The following is an 18,157-nucleotide window of genomic DNA, read 5'->3' as shown; positions in this document are numbered from 1 at the left end:
AAAAATGGTTAAAAGACTTTAAAGTTGCAAACTCCAGCACTTAAAAGCAAGGAAATGCCAGAATTAAGGTTATCTGTGCAACCTTAATTTGGTCCCCTTGTGACTATGCATTATGATATCATCCTTATTATGACTGCTGGACTTGCCCAATTGTTCTGTGGGGTTGGGATGGAGCATGCTCAGTTGAGGGGGTGGGTGTCTGTCTTAAGATTCCTTCCTCTCACTGCTTAACACAGTTAAAATCTCCATGGTGACCTTTAAACAGCATTGTCTTCAAAATCACTTCTAATAAAGAGAAAAACACAATTGGGGGCGTATTTTTTAGACCTAAGCTCTCTTTAATATTAATCTACTTGTAATATAATATAAGGCCTAAGAGAGATGAAGGCAGTTACGGACTGATCCTGCAAACACTTACGCACTGGGGTAACTTTACTCCTAGGAGAAATTGCTTTGACTCAGTGGGTCTCCTCGTGGGTATAGTCCCAGGATCAGGCCCTTACGTTCTAAAAAATCTTCTCTTAACATGAAATATCTCATGTGTGCAAATATTTGCAGGATCAGGGCCATAGTAAATAGAGAAGAAATTTGATTGTTTGCTTTTCTCTCTGTCCAAAACCAGGAACGTCTAATTCCTTATTTAGGTTTTACAAAATGTGTAAAGCTAATCAACTTCCCCTTGTTTCAAACTATGAGCACTATTCCCTGCGCTTTCAGTATAGGGATAAAATTCTATTCCCATCAATCAAGAACTGGCAACAGAGCGATTTTCCCCCCCAGGAAAATGTTTTCCCAAATGAAACCCCCCTTCCTACTGTAGGTTTATGTTTTGTAATCAGTCCATGCAGTACCCATTACATGTGTCAATGCAGCCAGGTCTGCACCATAGGACATGAATGTTTTCACTCACTGTGCCTGAAAATACAATTTTCCTGTTCAGAAAATCCCACCTGCTTTTGTATTTACATTCTTGATAGTGATACTGAATCTACAGTAGTTACAGCTATTAAGTTACTTCCTACCCGTGTGGAGAGCAGATTAACTGGATCTTTAGCCATTTAGGAAAGAGAACCCCAATTAATCCTTTAACTTGCATATGGCAATTCGCTATTTATTGTTGACGCTGAAGGAGAAGCAGATAAAGACACACCTGGCAGGGTTGTTAGTACAGTATTGTTCTGTCCAACAGTGACTGGCAGATACATGTGTCTGTGGGTAGAAATGACACTAAAGTTTGGAGGAAGGGAGCAGGGAGCCCAGGGATCTGTGAAATGGATGTGTGTAAAACAAGGGAACCTGGATACCTCAAATGCAATTCATTTCGTCAGACAGAAGAAATGTAATGAGCCCTCATTACCTACCTTTTAGAAAGCAAGACACTTGGACTGCTTCACTCTAGGATAAATAGGAGTTGATTTGCCTGTCAGAGAAAACGTGCCTCCCTCTAACAATTGTTCACTCCTGTGCTGCTCTGGCCTGACTGGAAGATACCGGAAAGTCCAGACGAAATCAACCCGGACAGTGCAGTTTAGCTGCAGCCACTAGGGGAAATACACAAAGGGCTAGTAGGAGGGAGCTTGGGGGCCTAATTCCTGAGCTCACGCCGACAGAGCAGGGCCTGTGACAGCTGAGGGAGCATGGCAGGGCTCAGCCTCCGCAGTGTTCTGCTGACCGGATCCAATCGGGGAATTGGGCTGGAGCTGGTGAAGCAGCTGCTGGGGAAATCAAACCCACCACAGTGGGTCTTTGCCACCTGCCGGGACCCAGAGGGAGCACGAGGACAGGTCAGGAATTACCATAACACAGGGGTCGGCAACCTTTCAGAAGTGGGGTGCCTAGTCTTCGTTTATTCACTCTAATTTAAGGTTTCGCATGCCAGTCCTGCATGTTAACATTTTTAGAAGGTCTCTTTCTATAAGTCTATAATATATAACTAAACTATTGTTGCATGTCAAATAAATAAAGTTTTTAAAATGTTTAAGAAGCTTCATTTAACATTAAAGTAAAATGCAGAGCCCCCTGGTCCTGTGGCCAGGACCCGGGCAGGGTGAGTGCCACTGGAAATCGGCACATGGGCCATAGGTTGCCTACCTCTGCCAGAACATCTGGCTTTGTTATTGGCACTGCTCCAACACTGTGCACGTGTGGCTACCTAACCAGAGCCAGTCTCCTCGGAGCGCTGCCGCTGGGCTTGCATTCATGTTCATACGGAAAGCTGGAGAGGCTGCTTAGCTGGCCTGCGTCCCTGGAATGAACTGCTGCTTTCTGATAGTAAAGGTCCTTGCAGCCATGTCTGGGTCAGCACAGAGCAATGCACCGATCTCTCTGCCAGCCTCTGCTGAGCTACAGACCAGCTGGGGCCACTGAGAGGGGCCTGAGCAAAAACCCTGCATCTAACCACTCTCCGGAAACTCACCCCACAGGCAAGAGACTTGCCATTGGCCTCTAGCTACATAATGCACTGAGCCAGGCTGGCCTTTGCAGCTGTGCAACGTGAGGGTCAAAGGCAACCAGTCTGCTTACGGAGAGCACACCCACCCGTGCAAGGCCGTAGAGAAGCTGGCCCAGTGAGCTTTGGGTAGCAGCTGTGGCTAATTGTGTTGAAAGTCAAGTGCTCCCAAGTTAGGAAGTGCCGGAATGATGGGTGCCCGTGCAGCCTTAACTTGGCCCCCTTGCACAGGCATTACGGTACTGTGTTTAATTACATTAGTGCAGACTCCCTCTTTGCACAGGACCCCTCCATGTTCAGGAGGCACCTGCTCTAGGGCTGGAGCAGGGCGATGTAGTACTGGGGCAGGCAGGGCTCGGCCTCCCCCCTTGAGTAAGGGCGAGGAACCACCCATCACAAGCTACAATTGATTTCTAGGGACAGCAAAGGAAAAAAGAGGAGGTGAGGTCAGAGGTAAAGCATCAGGGATCAGAGTTGGACACTGAGCCCAGAACCCCGGACGGCACCCACCGCTCCTCAAAGGTGTCCAAGGAGTTAGTGGACACGGCCCAGCGGAACTCAGCCAGGAGACGGGAGCGCAAGGGACTAGAAATGGTCCCCACAGTCAAAAAGCCCCCCCCAATCCAGCTTCCTCCCTGGCGCGCTGGATGGCCGTCTTGCCCAGTGCCTCAAGGAAGCTGACAAGGCGGTCCTGAGACTTCGTGGGCCACGGATGGGGGGTGCATAGATCAGGAGCTGGGGGGAGCCACAGCCTGAGTGAGAGGCCCTGGAGGAGCCGGAAGGGGGCTGCAACCTGATGCACCTTCGTACATGTGCACCAGGGCATTGGCAGCGGGTGTAATAGGCAAGGCTGAGCCTTCCCTGGTGTACCCGCCACCGGACAGCTGGGCCGTGGTGGCCCCGCCCCTTCCGCTCCCTGCTCCGCTCCTTCCCCAAGGACCCCAACCAATGCCTGCTGCTGTTGGCTGGTGAGTTTCTCCTCTCCTCCACTGCACCCCCCATCTCCAGAGGTGCTCACCGCATCCCGCCTCATCCCGCCTCCTGTGGGGGCAGGCAAGCAAGGAGGGATGTGGCAGGGAGAGGTCTGGGAGGAAGCGGCTGGCTCCTGAAAATGAGAACAGGCATTTATGGCACTGTTGTAGCTGGCATCACAAGATATTTAAGTTCCAGATGAGCTAAAGATTCATATATCCCTTCATGCTTGAACCACCATCCCAGAGGACATGTTTCCATGTTGATGACACTCGTTTAAAATAAATAATGCATTAATTAAATTTGTGACTGAACTCCTTGGGGAGAATCATATGTCTCCTGCTCTGTTTTACCCACATTCTGCTATATATTTCATGTTATGGGAGTCTCGGGTGATGACCCAGCATGTTGTTCGTTTTAAGAACAAGTTCACTACCTATTTGACAAAATGCAAAGAAGGTACCAATGTGAGATTTTAAAAGATAGCTACAGCACTTGACCCAAGGTTTAAGAATCTGAAGTGCCTTCAAAATCTGGAAGGGACGAGATTTGGAGCATGCTTTCAGAAGTCTTAAAAGAGCAACACTCCAATGTGGAAACTACAGAACCGAAACCACCAAAAAAGAAAATCAACCTTCTGCTGGTGGCATCCGACTCAGATGATGAACATGAATGTGCGTCGGTCCGCTCTGCTTTGGATCGTTATAAAGCAGAACCCATCAGCATGGACACAGCTACTCTGGAACGGTGGTTAAAGCATGAAGGGACATATGAATCTTAAATATCTTGTGACGCTGGCTACAACAGTGCAATGTGAATGCCTGTTCTCACTTTCAGGTGACAATGTAAACAAGAAACGGGCAGCATTATCTCCCATAAATGTAAACAAACTTGTCTGCCTTAGTGATTGGCTGAACAAGAAGTAGGACTGAGAGGCTCTAAAGTAGGCTCTAAAGTTTTGCATTGTTTTATTTTTGAACGAGTTATTTTTGTACATAATTCGACATCTGTAAGTTCAACTTTCATGATAAAGAGATTGCACTACAGTACTTGTATTAGGTGAACTGAAAAATACTATTTCTTTTGTTTTTTACAGTGCAAATATTTGTAATCATAAATAAATATAAAGTGAGCACTGTGCACTTTATAGTCTGTGTTGTAACTGAAATCAATATTTGAAAATGTAGAAAACATCCAAAATATTTAAATAAATGGTATTCTATTAATGTTTAACAGTGCTATTAATCGCACAAATATTTGCGATTCATTTTTTTAATCATGATTCATTGCGATCAATTTTTTTAATCGCTTGACAGCCTGAATTTAAATTAAATACAGGTTCAATTTTTAAAAATAAACCTATTGTAAATTTAAGGCCTAAATTTATTATAATCTATTAAAATCACTGAAATTAAATAGAAAAAATAATATTCACCAGTCCTGCTTTCCTTCCAAGATTTAAAGCAAGTCAAACTGCTGAACTGGGGAAGTCACTGTCTAGGCACCTGGAACCAGAGTTTGCTTTAGTGGATCACCTGACGATGACCTGTTCTGTTCATTCCTTCTGGGGCACCTGGCATTGGCCATTGTCAGAAGACAGGATACTGAGCTAGATGGACCTTCGGCCATACTGGGTCAGACCATTCTTATGTTCTTATGGAATGGTAACCCAGCTTTTGACAGCAGTAGCCTCTTCAGCCAGTGCAAAGAATATCTTCTTCATATCAGTTATTTAATTCCTGTGATAAACTCAGGACAGACAGCTGCAAGGGGATGGGGGTGGGGGGGAAACAGTCGCAGAAGTTAAAAGGTCCTCCTCCATATCAACTGAGGAGGGGTGACTATAGGTCAATCAGGTACAGCTGTGAAGAGGGTTATCAGAGATCAATTAGGATCAGCTGAGAGGGAGTTACCTGAGGTCAATTAGGATCAAATGATGCCAACTAAGGCCTGCCTGAGACCTTTTTAAACCCTCCCCTGTTGGGAGAAGGAGAGAGAGAGAAGGAGCCAAGCTGCCAGCAGGCGAAGAGCAGCAAGACAGCGAGCCTCAGAGGCTGCATTCCCTCCCTTAAGGGAGAAAACAAGCCCAAGAGACTGGCTGAGAGAAGGACGGACTGTCCCTGTGCAGCCAAGAGGAACTGTTTTCCCCAAGCCCGTCTCACCAAGGGTAAAAACAGCTGAGGCTGGTGAGACTGAGGTGGTGTCTTACCACACGTCGTGTCAAGAGTGGGATGTGTGAGTGAGACTTTGTGGCGAACCATCTCAGGGCAGGGTAAATCACCCCCAACAACAACAAAAAAGAAATAGAGGATTTAGTGAAGGCGTTGGTGCAGGCCACCGCAGCCCAACAAGAGGCTACCAGGGTTCAGATGGCTACCCAGCAGGAGTCAGTGTGAATACAGCAGGAGATGAATCAATTACTGATGAGCCAGGTGGCCCAGGATCGAGCCACCCTGCGTGAGGTTATGAACTAGCTAAAGGCCCTGACCACCCTGACACACGGCCCCCATGGGACCCGGCCCCTGCAGGCAAGCAGCTACTTACAGAAGATGATGATGGACAACGACGTAGAAGCATATCTCCTCACATTTGAGAGAACAGCCCCACGAGAGGCCTGGCCCCAAGACCAGCGGGCCAGTATCCTTGCTCCTTTTCTGTGTGGGGAGGCACAGAAGGCATATTTTGACATAACAGAAGCAGCGACCACCCCAGCTGAAGGTGGAGATCTTGGCGAGGTCTGGCGTGACGACAGCTCGTTATCCCTAGCCTGATTCTTGCTTGCATATTTATACCTGCCTCTGGAAATTTCCACTGCATGCATCTGATGAAGTGGGTATTCACCCACGAAAGCTTATGCTCTAATACGTCTGTTAGTCTATAAGGTGCCACAGGACTCTTTGCCTGTTTTACCCAAGCCCATCTCACCAAGGCTAAAAAGAGCTGAGGTTGCTGGGACCGAGAAGGTGCCTTTGCCACACTCCTTAAAGTTCAATGACAAGTTCTTTCTAAGTTAAGAAGCAACTTGGGAGCTGGAAAAACTAAAAAGCTTGTTTTCCTCTTCCGGGTTTGAGAGGATGAGATCTGCTAGTCCTAAAATCTTGTGGAACATGGTACCAGAAACCATCAGTTCAGATCACTAACTACAGATACTTCCTTTGTTTTAATAAATCAGTTTTAAATGTAAAACTTTTGATAAACGATTTTTCTTATGTATCCAGCACATTTAAAGTGGTTTTATTTTAACGAATACCAAAAAATGCTGGTTTTGAACATTTTACATTCACTTGAACTGCCATCCAAATAGAGTGTGACACAAATCACAAGTAAAACTTACTAGATGGGTAAGTTAAGAAATGTATCACTTACCATTTTCTAACTGGGACGGTCCTCAACATGCCAGCATAGCCTAACTTTGGAGTGCATGACTTTGCAGTCGTAATGTTCTTTCAGCATAGAGCTTTTTGTGTGTGACTGAATATGGGGTGGCTGTGGGAATCTCCCTGTTCTCTGGATCTGTCCCGGTGTCTAGCGGCCTGAGCCAACTCCCATCAAAGTCAACAGAGAGACTCCCATGCACTTCAGTGGGAGTTTGCTCAAGCTCCATTTTGCACGTGATTGTGAATATTGCTCCTGTGACCCAACCCTTAACTCCGGGACTGACTCCCTGCTTGTCTCACCCAGCCTGTCCAAGCTGGTGTGACAATGAAACAAATATGGAAAGTAAGTGTATTTGTTTGTTCGTACACATGTGCGAGTACAATCTCTCATGGACACAGATATGCTACAGTGCAGTGGGGGAGGGTCTAGGTTGGATATTAGGAAACACTATTTCACTAGGAGTGTGGGGAAGCACTAGAATGGATTTCCTACAGAGGTGGTGGAATCTCCTTCCTTGGAGGTTTTTACGGTCAGGCTTGACAAAGCCCTGGCTGGGATGATTTAGTTGGGGTTGGTCCTGCTTTGAGCAGGGGGTTGGACTAGATGACCTCCTGAGGTCCCTTCCAACTCTGATCTTCTATGATTCGCTTCTCCTCGCCCTGAAATCAGTTGGAGCAGTTGGGCAGCACTGCACTACTCTACGGAGACAGACTCTGGCCCTCAGTTTGTATGTGGCTTTGGGGCTGTAGCCCGGCCCTTACCTCTGCCTTCTGCTGCAGCTTTCCATTGTTCTCCATGTTTCTCTTTTTTAGGAGCTGCAGAATATGGTTTCCAAATATCCGAACCTGGTGATGGTGAAGCTAGGTACATGCTCTGCCTCTGAACGATTCCCTGCAAGTCTGGGCGCTCCAGCTGTGCGACTGGCTGTTCCCCTCCTTTCTATCCCTCTTCTGGGCCTGTGCACTAGACTCCCTGAAAGCAGTGCCCATGTTCAGCTGCCAACCCCCAAAGCCACCTCTGTGCTTCTCAGCTCTCTGTGCACTGCTGCAAAGTCAGCTTTGCCCAGCTTCCTGAAACCCATCTGCCACTCAGGTCCAGGATCTCGTCAGCCACCCTGGAATCTGCATGGGTCATATAAAAAGCTCAGGTTCTTTGGGAAGCAACACAAGCTTTTCCCGCAGGGTGGCTTGGGGTTTCAGGAGGGGAGGCATGGCGTAGCTGGGGGGCTCTGGCCAGCACGGGCCTCTTCTGGCCATGGGAGGGCAGAGCAGGGCTCAGGGCTCCAGCCTGCAGCAGAGGGACTCAGGGTTTCTCCAGGAATGGTGGGGCTCCATCCACGGAGGGAGGGGGGCTCAGGACTTCTCCGGGGGGGGGGCGAGCAGAAGGAGTGAGGCCAGGGGGACTACTCTTCCCAAAGGGGGGCTCCACCCGCCGCCCATGGCTGTGCCGCTGTGGCATTCAGTGAGGACGTTCCTGCCCCGCTGGGAGAGCGTCTCCCGTCAGCGTGGTTACTCCACCTCCGCGAGCGGCCCGTGCTGTGTCTGTGGGAGACACCCTGCCCACGGAGCGCTGTCCACAGCAGAGGCTAGGCCGGTAGGACTGAGTCGCACAGGGCGGTGGCTGAGCAGCGTGGTCACCCCGATTGTGAGGTCATAGTGCAGACCTGGCCTGAGGCACCGTGCATTTACACCAGGAGGTACCCAGGGGATCCCAGATCCGGGTGTAGTGACTCCTGCACAGTGCTGGTTTTATGGCCCTCAGAGCGCTCGTTGGTACCAGACAGGCTGTGGCGTGCCAGCCTATGCGCTGCATTTATTTCTCCTGGCAGCAGAGCACCATCTGGTGCCTGCAAGGAGGTGGCAAGGATAGTGTGTCTGTGAGGTAGAGCCCAAGGTCACTGCCAGGTGCTGGGTTTATCTAGGACCCAGACTTGTTTCTTGGCATCCTTCCCCTCATCTTCTCCTTCTGCTCTCCTTCTCTGGCGTCCTGCAGCCTTCCCAGCCCTGTTCACGGCTGGGAGAGATCTTGCTTCCAGAAAGGCTAAGTGCAGAAATGGTGAAACGAAGAGCCGGTGCTGCTCTGGTGCTTTACTTGCTGGGTATGTCTAACCCTCCCGCTCCGTCGTGGCACCTCTGGGGATCTGCACAGATTGGAACTGCCCCCTGGCTATTTCTCCAGCACGGGACGCATGAGGGTAACTGCAGAGAGAAGGGACAGGGTCTCTCCCACACCAACGTGATGTGGAATCCTTGCTGCCTGTGTCGAAGCTCCCAGCCCCGCTCCTCAGGTTCAGAGCCCCAGCTCCCATCTGAGCCACGAATTCAGAGCACTGTCTGCACAGCTGGTTTGGGAACGCTGGCGCAAGACCAGCCAGCCCCAGTCTGTCGATCCAGGCTCACTGCTGCAGACTCCGTGGACAGACACTCAGGGTCTCTCCGGAGATGCTTGTCTGAGCAGCCGTTGCTTGAGGACCGAAGTGCCTCTGGCAAGATATTAAGGTGAACACTCTGGAGTGCGACTGCACCCCCGAGGATCTCAGAGCCTGTAACATAAGGAAGGGGCTGTTTGTAGCCCTAACCTCACAGCCCCTCCACCCTCTTCACAGATGCCATGAATCCACCGAGCATCAAGGAAGCAGCCTGGAGGGTTGAGGAGCAGCTGGACAGCTTGGGCCTGAACCTGGTAATAAATAACACTGGCATTTTCTGTAACATGTCTCTGGCAACGGTGGATTCCGAAGAGATGCTGCGTGCCTACAAGACCAATGTGGTTGGGCCAATGTTGGTGGGCCAGGTAAGGCTGCAGTGGCCGGGATGCTGCTGCACTTCCAGGGAGCAGGTGTAAGGAGGGAGTCATCTGGGGTGGACAGGAGGGTCTGGAAGAAGGGGAGGGCTGAGCTGAGCTTCTGGCTGGAGATATCAGCCGTGTCCGTGGGATCTGGAGACGGGTGGTCCCCTCCCCGAATGCACCTGGGGGCATTAACAGAGCAGGGGGTCAGGGGGCATTAACAGAGCAGAGGGCAGGCCCCGGGACAGGGGGAGAGCTGGGTGCTTATGCTCTCCACAAAGGCAGAGATGCAGGGAGGCGGCTCCTGAGGGGAGCCTGGAGTTGGAGGGAGACTCAGGAGCTGCTGAGGGATGGCACCTGCCTAAGCCCTGGGAAGGCAGAGACGGTGCCAGCCCTAGACTGTGTGGGGAGGGAGGCTAGGGTGACCCGATATTTGGGGCTTTTTCTTATATTGGTGCCAATTACCCCCCATCCCAATTTCACCCTTGCTGTCTGGTCAAGTGAAGCCCAGGTGCCTGAGGAAGGAGGGGAGGTTGCTGGCTTCTAGCTAAGGCTTCGCTGCGGTGGGGGGGTGGCCAGCTGAGCTCCCTTTGGGCAGAAGATTTAGTGGTCTCTGGATTTCTGTTGCACTTGATAAGACTCGGCGGCCCGGAAGGAGTCAGACATTTGAATGTGGCTGGGCCCAAGGATCAGGTCACGTGTCTGGCTGGACCGGGCCGAAGAACACACGAGGGAAACTGAGGCAAGGGGCCGCAGCAGGCCCCCTGGCCCCCGGGCGGCAGCAGGGCTCTCGGCCTGGCTCGGCCGCTCCGGGGTGCGGCGCCGGGCGGGGCGGAGCCGCCGGGAGCCCCGGGCCCACGGACGCTGCTCGGGGCCCCGCGGAGCCAGCGGCAAGGCCCGGCCCCAGGCCCCGGCGAGACGAGCCCGGCCGCCCGTTGAGAACGGCCCGGCCCGGCCCGGCCCGGCCCGCCGGCGGCGGAGAGGTCTGAGCGGCCGCGGGGACCGGGGCACAGGCCGGGGAGCGGGAGCGGGGCGAGCCGGGAACCCCCGGCCCATGGCGGCGCCCCCCGGCTCTCGGCCCGGCCTGGGGGCGGGGTGCTGGGAGTTGTAGTTCGCCGGCCAGGGCGTTCCGCCTGGGCCCTTGGGCCTGCTCCGCCACCGGCACTACAAGTCCCAGCATGCCCCGCGCCCGCCGCCCTCGCCGGCGAGGAGCCTGGTGTGGGAGCGGACCCCAGGAAAGGAAGCGGGGCGGGGGCGCGGGGCGACCGCCAGCCGCCTGGGGTCCGTGGGCCCCCGGCCCGCAGGGGGCGATGGCAGCGGGGCCGGTCAGTGCTGGCTGCTGTGCCCGGCCAGGGGGAATGGCCGGACCCCGCCCCGCCCCTCGCACCGCGCGGAGTGGAGGGGGCAGTTGTGGGGCGAGTCAGGGAGCGACGGGGGAGCTGGCGGTGACTCGGGGGGGGGTAGGAGAAGTGGGGTGGGGTTGGGTGGGGCACAGGGAGGGGAGAGTCTGGGCTGAAGGGGGCAGAGAGAGGGAGGAGGAGGGGCAGAGAGAGATGGGGGAGAGGGAGGGGGGGAGAGATTGGGCTGAGGGGGGGGGGAGAGTCTGGGCTGAGGGGGGGAGAGGGGGGGGAGTGTCTGGGCTGAGGGGGGGAGAGAGTCTGGGCTGAGGGGGGCAGGGAGGGAGAGAGGGGGGGAGAGTCTGGGCGGAGGGGGCAGGGAGGGAGAGAGGGGGAGAGAGTCTGGGCTGAAGGGAGGGAGGGAGGGAGGGAGGGAGGGGGGAAGAGTCTGGGCTGAAGGGAGGGAGGGAGGGAGGGAGGGAGGGGGGAGTCTGGGCTGAAGAGGGGGCGGGCAGTAGCAGGGCAGGGCTACAGAGGAGAGCCCTTTGTGAAGGTGGGGGTTAATTAGGGGGGGTCGGGGAGCCCAGGTGTGAAGGTTGGGGTCGGGGCTTGGTTTGAGGCTGGATTGTGGTAGCCTCGGTGGTAAAGTCTGTGTGTTTCTCAGTGGCCCTTTCTCCCAGCAAAAGACGGGCACCAGCAGTTTTCCTCCCCACACTCCACCCCAGTAACTTTACTGGCTCGCTTGCCTCACCACCCTTTGTCTTCAGACACCACCGGTGTGGTGCTCTGCTCTGTTCAATGTTGATACCAGTCGGCTGCGTGCGTGTTCCCTCCGTGTGCTGCCCCGGCTCTGCAGATCGCTGACCCAGCAGACCCCGAGAGAACGCCCAATGACCACCGACTCTGATAAGGTACGAAGGCACCAGCCAGGTTTATTGTTAAACAAAGCACAGTAATAGTTTCCAGCAGACTCTACAGGACATATTACGAATATGTGCCACCTGACAATGGACACAGCTCAGATAGTAGCAGGATACTCCACTGTCCCCTAGGCTGGACAAAGACTCCCACTCAGGGATGCATTCTTATACATAGGTCCAAACAAATTACACATCGCTCCTGACGCATCGAGGTACAACCCCTCTGCGTGTTGGGGTGCTGCCTCTCTCCTGGTACATGTTGGTTCGAACCAACAAGTCTGCCTCTGGCTCACAGCTTAACTTTGCTTTATGTTAGCGAAGTCTTGACCATTCCTTTGGTTCAGGCCTCTGATACCAAGGGTTTATGTTTCAGGGCCTCATCTTACTACATCCCTCATGGCTACAAAGGGAGAAATAGGCTAAAAACTAACATTTTAAAAAGTTTTGTAAACATATCAAAGTAGAAAATCCAGCTTTCAAAAGATGTATTTATGAAACATAACTTTGGGTGGAGGAGGTGGTGGTGGGGAGATGCAGGTGCAACTCCAGTGACTGCTGCATCTGGGCTTAATGTGGCTTATAAATGTGCTAGTTAAGCACTTGTGTTCAGGGCCCCAAGCAGGCCCTGAGTGTTTAAACATAAAAGACAAAACTAACAAACCACAAACAAATCACATTCAAGAGTATTCTGGGTATATTCATGCTAACCCAGTTTGTTCTCTGTGGGCTGAGTGCAGATCTCAATCAACCGTGGCTTTAAATATCTTATTTTGTTTAAATAAAGGTCTTCATCCCCATCCCAGCAGTACCGGGTATACTATGGTGTCGTCGCACAAGGCCCACACTCAGAGGGGGCCCATAACAACCACATGGGGGTCCACAAATATGTTTGGCGCCAGGCCCACAAAAGGTTAATCCAGCCCTGATTGTCAAAAGTACTTTATGCAGGTGCCTGTGTTCCCAATGGGAAACTGAGGCACAGGAAGGCATATTGGATGTGCCCAGGGTCACGTACGTCAGTGACAAAGCCAAAGATTGAGCCCAGAAGTCTGCGTTTGGTCCTGTGCTCTCGCTTCATGCGTTCACCTAACACAGGGCTTGGGAGCGCTCTCGAGGGACAGTTGCTCGGGTGGGAGGAAGAGCCCAGAAATTTGGGGCTAATTGAAATCCCTCCTTTTCTGGTCTGTGCTTCCCCCTGGGCTGCCTGGGACTGGGTTGGATGGAGCTCACTCCCAGAGTGAAGGGGCACTAGCTCCACACAGGCCCCGTGGGACTGTCTTCCCGCCAGGCATTCCTGCCCTTGCTGAAGAAGGCTGCCCAGGGAAGTAGCCAGAATGGGCTGAGCTGCAGCAAGGCGGCCATTGTGAACATTTCCTCTTTTATGGGATCCATTGAGAGAGTCCCTGAGACATTCTCCGTGCCAGCCATCTCCTACCGCTGCAGCAAGGTACAGCCCCCTCCTTCCCCAGGCCTGGCTCCCAGGGGCAATGGGATCCCCTGCTAACGCACCCTGCTATTCCAGCTGGGCAGCGTCCAAAGGCAGTAGCGGTGGGTAGGACCTTGTAGGATGTAGCCGTGGGGCTCTTGGTTTTTATGTGCTGTGCCTTTAACACGCTCAGAACGCCGGTGACGGCCTCACCGTAGCACGAAGCAGGCGTTTTGGCCTCTGTGTCGCTCCTGCCTGTCACAGAGGAGCTGCGCACACGAGGCTCTCTCCTGAGACCGTGCAGCTGCTCCAGTGTGTGGAGGAGCACAGCCAATGCAAGCACATGGTAATACCCTCAGTTCACGGACCCTTCCCATGCAGGCCGCTCTCAACATGCTGACCCTGTGCCAGGCACCGAGCTACGCAGAGGACGGCATTCTGTGCACTGCAGTTCATCCCGGTTGGGTGAAGACCGACACGGGCACCCAAGCGGCGAGTGCTGGGTCCCTGGGAGCAGCGATTGTGGCACGGGAGAGGGGCTGGGGTTCGGGAACCTCCCAGCGTAGAGCAGCCGTCTGCAGCAGTACGTGAACTGATCTCTGCCTCCAGTGCCCCTGGGCCTTTGAAGTCAGCCTGTGCTGGTCATGACCTCCAACCTTGTGGCCGGCCTTCCAGCTTATCCAATACACGCTACCCACCATGGCCCAGAGCTGCAAGCCAGAACCAGGTGTGTCTGATCTGCCCCCACATCTGCTGTGTGCCTGGTACCTGTACGTGTAACTGACCAGTCACCTGTGTGCACACCTGCCAACTCTGCACATGCTCAGGGCTCTGCAGCTGGGCCGTAGGAGCATGTACAGATAAACTCCCACATCTGCAAGTTTGGGCGTACACGTGCAGGAAGCATGCCCAGGCCTGACTGTATGGGGTGGCTTGGCCCCAGAGAACCGAGTCCAGCTTCCTTCCATAGGAATTTGGGGGGCTGCTGTATCCCCTGGCTTGAACTGGTTTCCATCATATCCAGGGGTTACAGGTTGGTTCAATGGCTCTCACCCCCCCGCACTATATACATTGTTCCAGCCCCCCAACCAGCTTGTTGACTTCTGAATTTCCTGGACTTGCAGGCCCACCTGCCTGTGGACGAAAGCGTGCGGGGGATTCTTGCCGTGCTTCCTACCCTCTCCGAGAAGCACAGTGGGAGCCTCTGGAGCTGGACAGGGAAGACTACTCCCTGGTGAGAGAGCAGCACCGTACCTGGGCTGAGAGCAGAGGTGCCATGTGCCAAAAACCCTGCGGCCTGAGAGGGGAGGCCATGACCTCAGGTGGTGCTCGCAGGCTCCATGGAATCTGTTTAGGTATTTGCAGAGCTGAGGTCACTGAGTACAATCCCTTGTTTGTAAAGACACTGGTGTGTTCCACGTAGTCAGTGTGATCTGCAGACGGGGCCATGAGCTCCCTGTAGCTGCCTCACTAATAAATACCCTGAGACACAGACAGTGGCAGTCCTCTCTCTTCTCCCAGCAAGCCCCAGGGCTCCCCGGCAGATGGGGTGTCTGCCCTGGCCTGCCGGTACCACGCAGCGCCCTGGCCCCTATCTGCCTGCTCTCCCCAGGACTCCAGAGCCCGATTCACATCACCTGTGCCTGTCTGTGTGTGCACTGACCACATGGCCAAACGGGGGAGCTGTATACGTGCGTGACTAGACAGGTATGCAGCTGCTTAGGAGCCTGGTGGGTGGAGAGTGCCGGCTGGGGGCTGGCAGAGGTGGAGGTGCATTTCTCTGCCACAACCATCTAGGGTTAAAACTCGCTTTTTCTCTCCCTGTCTGACGTGGACCCAGAGAGCCTGTCCTCTGACGAGGCTGGGCTGCCCTGAGCTAGAGCCGACACCCGGCTAGGATTGGCCTGGCTCAGAGCCCGAGGGGCAGCCTAGAACTCACAGTCCAGCGGCAGCGGTGCGGGGGCAGCTAAGGGGTCTGTAAGCCACCTGTGTGACCCTTGATCCTGGCTGTTCTGGGGCTGGAGAGGCCGCTGGTGGGAGTTAGACACCCTCTGGGTGCTGAGTTTCAGCAGCCTCCGTGGGCTGCCCCATAGGTTACGTTGCTGCATCCCCGCCCTGGCACACCGGTCTCCCCGCCAGCCCTGCCTGCTGCCTGGCCTCTTTGCAAGGGAGTCCATGGAGGAAGAGCTGTGGATAGAGGGTCCTCGGAGAGGCTAATACGAGACTCCTAAAGTAACCACGCCCCTGCCATCCGACCCAGAGCTGTAGCTTTTTCCATACAGTCATCTGCTGCCATGTGGGACTAGAGTTTGGGCCCATGACCCCTCTGGGACAGAGAAGGGGGCAGGCTCCTGCATGCTGGCTTCGAGAGGGGCAGCATGCCGCTAAGTGTGAAAAATGCATTTGAAGCCCCAGCGTCGTTTTCCAAGCTTGGATTTGTTGCAGGCGACAGATTGTGTGCATTGGAGTTATGACAAATGCCGGATGAGTGGGAACATGGGCAGGCCTGAATTGCTGGCCCAGCTGGCCAGGGATTTTGTTACAGAGGCAAGTGAGAGCCAGGTTATGGCAGGGAAGGAGCTCAGACTCGAAACTTGCTGCCCTAGCAGGCCCCAATCCTGCAGAAATCTAGTGGGGGTGGTGCCCGCAATTCCCGGAAGCGCCTTTGAAAATCCCCAGCTAATGCCTCTTCTCCACCCCTGCTCTCCTGAAGGAGGTGCCTGGGGTGAGGGCAGGACCGAATCCTGCCCCAGCCACCTCCCAGACCAGTGTTTTCCCCAGGAATTGAAATTAGGGGGGTGTTCGAATTTACTGGTCGGGGGGGGGTCAGGGCGATGATGGGTGAGGCCGTGAGGGTGAAAGTGGGCTGTCTGGCACCATAGTAAAAATTGAAAAATGTTTCATAACCATGTTATTAGATTTAACTCATGTTTTAAAATCACCACACCCTACTTCTTCAACAGCAGCTGCGCTGGCCCTGGCCTTGCCCCATGTGCAGGGGCCAGGACAGGGATTTCCCTACACCCCCCCCCATTATTACTGACTTTGTAAAGTATCTACCAAGATAACGTACACAGTGACTTAATACTTGATGCCCATTTGCATCGGTGCATTCGTCAGCCATGTATGCAAATTTTCTGAATGTGGTGAGAGAGTCCTTCACTTTTTCAACTGCTGAGTCTTTCACTGTTGCACCGCATGCGTCTAGCCAGTCAGTGGAGTTTCTTGCAGAAAGACAGTGAGCATTTGCTGGTCTTGTTCGGAACCAGCGTTCAGCTTCAGGATGAACACGTGACAAGGCACTTAACACTGGCCTCCAGTTTGTAGCGTGTGGTATCTTTTGCTTAAATAGAAAGTAGGATGCCACAGCCATGTGTGTTTGCATGAACTGTGTTGTGTCTCCAGCATTCTTAACAGCCTCATTAACGCTCACCGGGGTTGTCCTTGGTCAGTGGAGACTCAGAGTTCAGAGCTGCTTTCACAGGAGTTCACCTCCCAGGTGGGGGGCAAGAAGGCACCTTGCTCGTTCCTGCAGCTACTCACTGTTCGCTCTGGCCACTGTTGTTCATTGTGCCGCTGTTCACTCCATCACTGTGTTGCCAATGGCCCTACGCTGCCACCTGCCACTGTGACCTCTGCGAATCGGTCTCTTGCGGTTCCACCGGCTCTCAGTGATTTCAGCCGAGCTCTCAGTGGGGGAACCTCACTGCTAGTGCAGACTGGGCCGTCTCTGCCACAGAAACACTGTCCCACAGCCCGTCTAAGCACTTAGACCTGATTCTCAGTGATTTCAGCTGTAGTGGTCACTTAACAGAACAAAAAGAAAAGGAGTACTTGTGGCACCTTAGAGACTAACCAATTTATTTGAGCATAAGCTCACGAAAGCTTCTGCTCAAATAAATTGGTTAGTCTCTAAGGTGCCACAAGTACTCCTTTTCTATTTGCGAATACAGAATAACACGGCTGCTACTCTGAAACCTAACAGAACAAAAGACTCTCTATGGAGCCTAATCAGCTCTGTCTTTAAACAGTGGAGAGGGGCAGGTCAAATCGTACTTGTGACTCAGGCAGACCATCAAGCAAAACACCTGTCCCCGCCCTCTCTCCTGATGCCCTCAATCAGCACAGGCTAAGGACAGTTCTACTGCCCTTTACTCATACAATAAGAATAACAACATTTCATTACTTCCCCCCCCCCCCCGCCCGCATTCAAGTGATTTGTAACCCAACCCCAGCCAAAATCTATCATTTGGGCAACACAGCTCTATTTGCTGGATACCTAGGTAGATTAGGTGTGAATGTAAATACAACCTGGTCCTGAAGCCTTCCCCCCCAGCCCCCAGCTCCTCACTAGCTGTCAGGGAGAGCTCATTTAGACTTTGCTTACAAATCATAATTTGAAATGATTAGGTTGGCCAACATCACCGAAATGAATGCACTGACATGGTCATAAAAACAGCAGCTGTATAAGGAAGCTAGTCTATGTTCATACTTTTCAGATCTACGTATTTTATCATACACTTTATATGCTTTTAACATGTACATTTATGTTTCAATTTCAATTCAAATTTCCAAACAATCACCAAATTAGCAACACTGCATGTAACTAGTTTACCAAACTGGGGGGTGGGGGGGTGTTGGGGAAATTCAGGGGGTGTGTACACCTCCCTAGGGGGGTTGTAGGGAAATCCCTGTTCCAGCCCCTGCACACGGGGCAGGGCCAGGGCCAGGGCCAGAGCAGCTGCTGTTGAAGAAGTGGGGTGTGTGGGAACAACTTGTGCCAGGGAGGTGCGAGGCCTGCGTGCAGCAATGTCCTGAGGACTGAGCCGGCAGGGGGCGGGGTTCATCCGTCATGGCTCTGAAGTACATGGCGTGGCCAGCTTGCTGC

The 18,157-nt window shown here is 53.1% G+C and overlaps 1 protein-coding gene across 2 annotated transcripts; it reads left to right on the top strand.

The window, feature by feature from the left end:
* The first annotated feature begins 1,637 nt into the window (after positions 1–1,637).
* LOC141996757 (C-signal-like) lies at positions 1,638–14,757 on the top strand. Of its 2 annotated transcripts, XM_074969054.1 has the most exons (6): positions 1,638–1,784; positions 7,612–7,663; positions 9,405–9,592; positions 13,132–13,290; positions 13,651–13,761; positions 14,394–14,757. In XM_074969054.1, the coding sequence occupies exons 1-6, from the start codon at positions 1,638–1,640 to the stop codon at positions 14,505–14,507; spliced, it is 771 nt and encodes a 256-aa protein (XP_074825155.1). In that variant the 3' UTR covers positions 14,508–14,757. The 2 variants fall into 2 exon arrangements, 1 of the variants encoding a protein (XP_074825155.1); XR_012641599.1 differs by lacking the exons at positions 1,638–1,784; positions 7,612–7,663; positions 9,405–9,592; positions 13,132–13,290; positions 14,394–14,757 and adding an exon at positions 11,506–11,834 and having other exon boundaries at positions 13,651–13,789.
* The last annotated feature ends 3,400 nt before the right edge of the window (positions 14,758–18,157 follow it).

The sequence above is a fragment of the Natator depressus genome, chromosome 12 (genome assembly GCF_965152275.1).
Source record: "Natator depressus isolate rNatDep1 chromosome 12, rNatDep2.hap1, whole genome shotgun sequence".
NCBI classification, from domain to species: Eukaryota; Metazoa; Chordata; order Testudines; family Cheloniidae; genus Natator; species Natator depressus.
Note: the sequence above shows the minus strand (reverse complement) of the source record. Positions and strands in the feature narration are given on the sequence as shown.

Coding starts and splice junctions, on each gene's coding strand:
- LOC141996757 (XM_074969054.1), top strand. CDS start 1,638: ATGGCAGGGCTCAGCCTCCGCAGTGTTCTGCTGACCGGATCCAATCGG. Junction 1,785..7,611: donor CAGAGGGAGCACGAGGACAG/GTCAGGAATTAC, acceptor TCTCTTTTTTAG/GAGCTGCAGAATATGGTTTC. Junction 13,291..13,650: donor TCTCCTACCGCTGCAGCAAG/GTACAGCCCCCT, acceptor CTTCCCATGCAG/GCCGCTCTCAACATGCTGAC.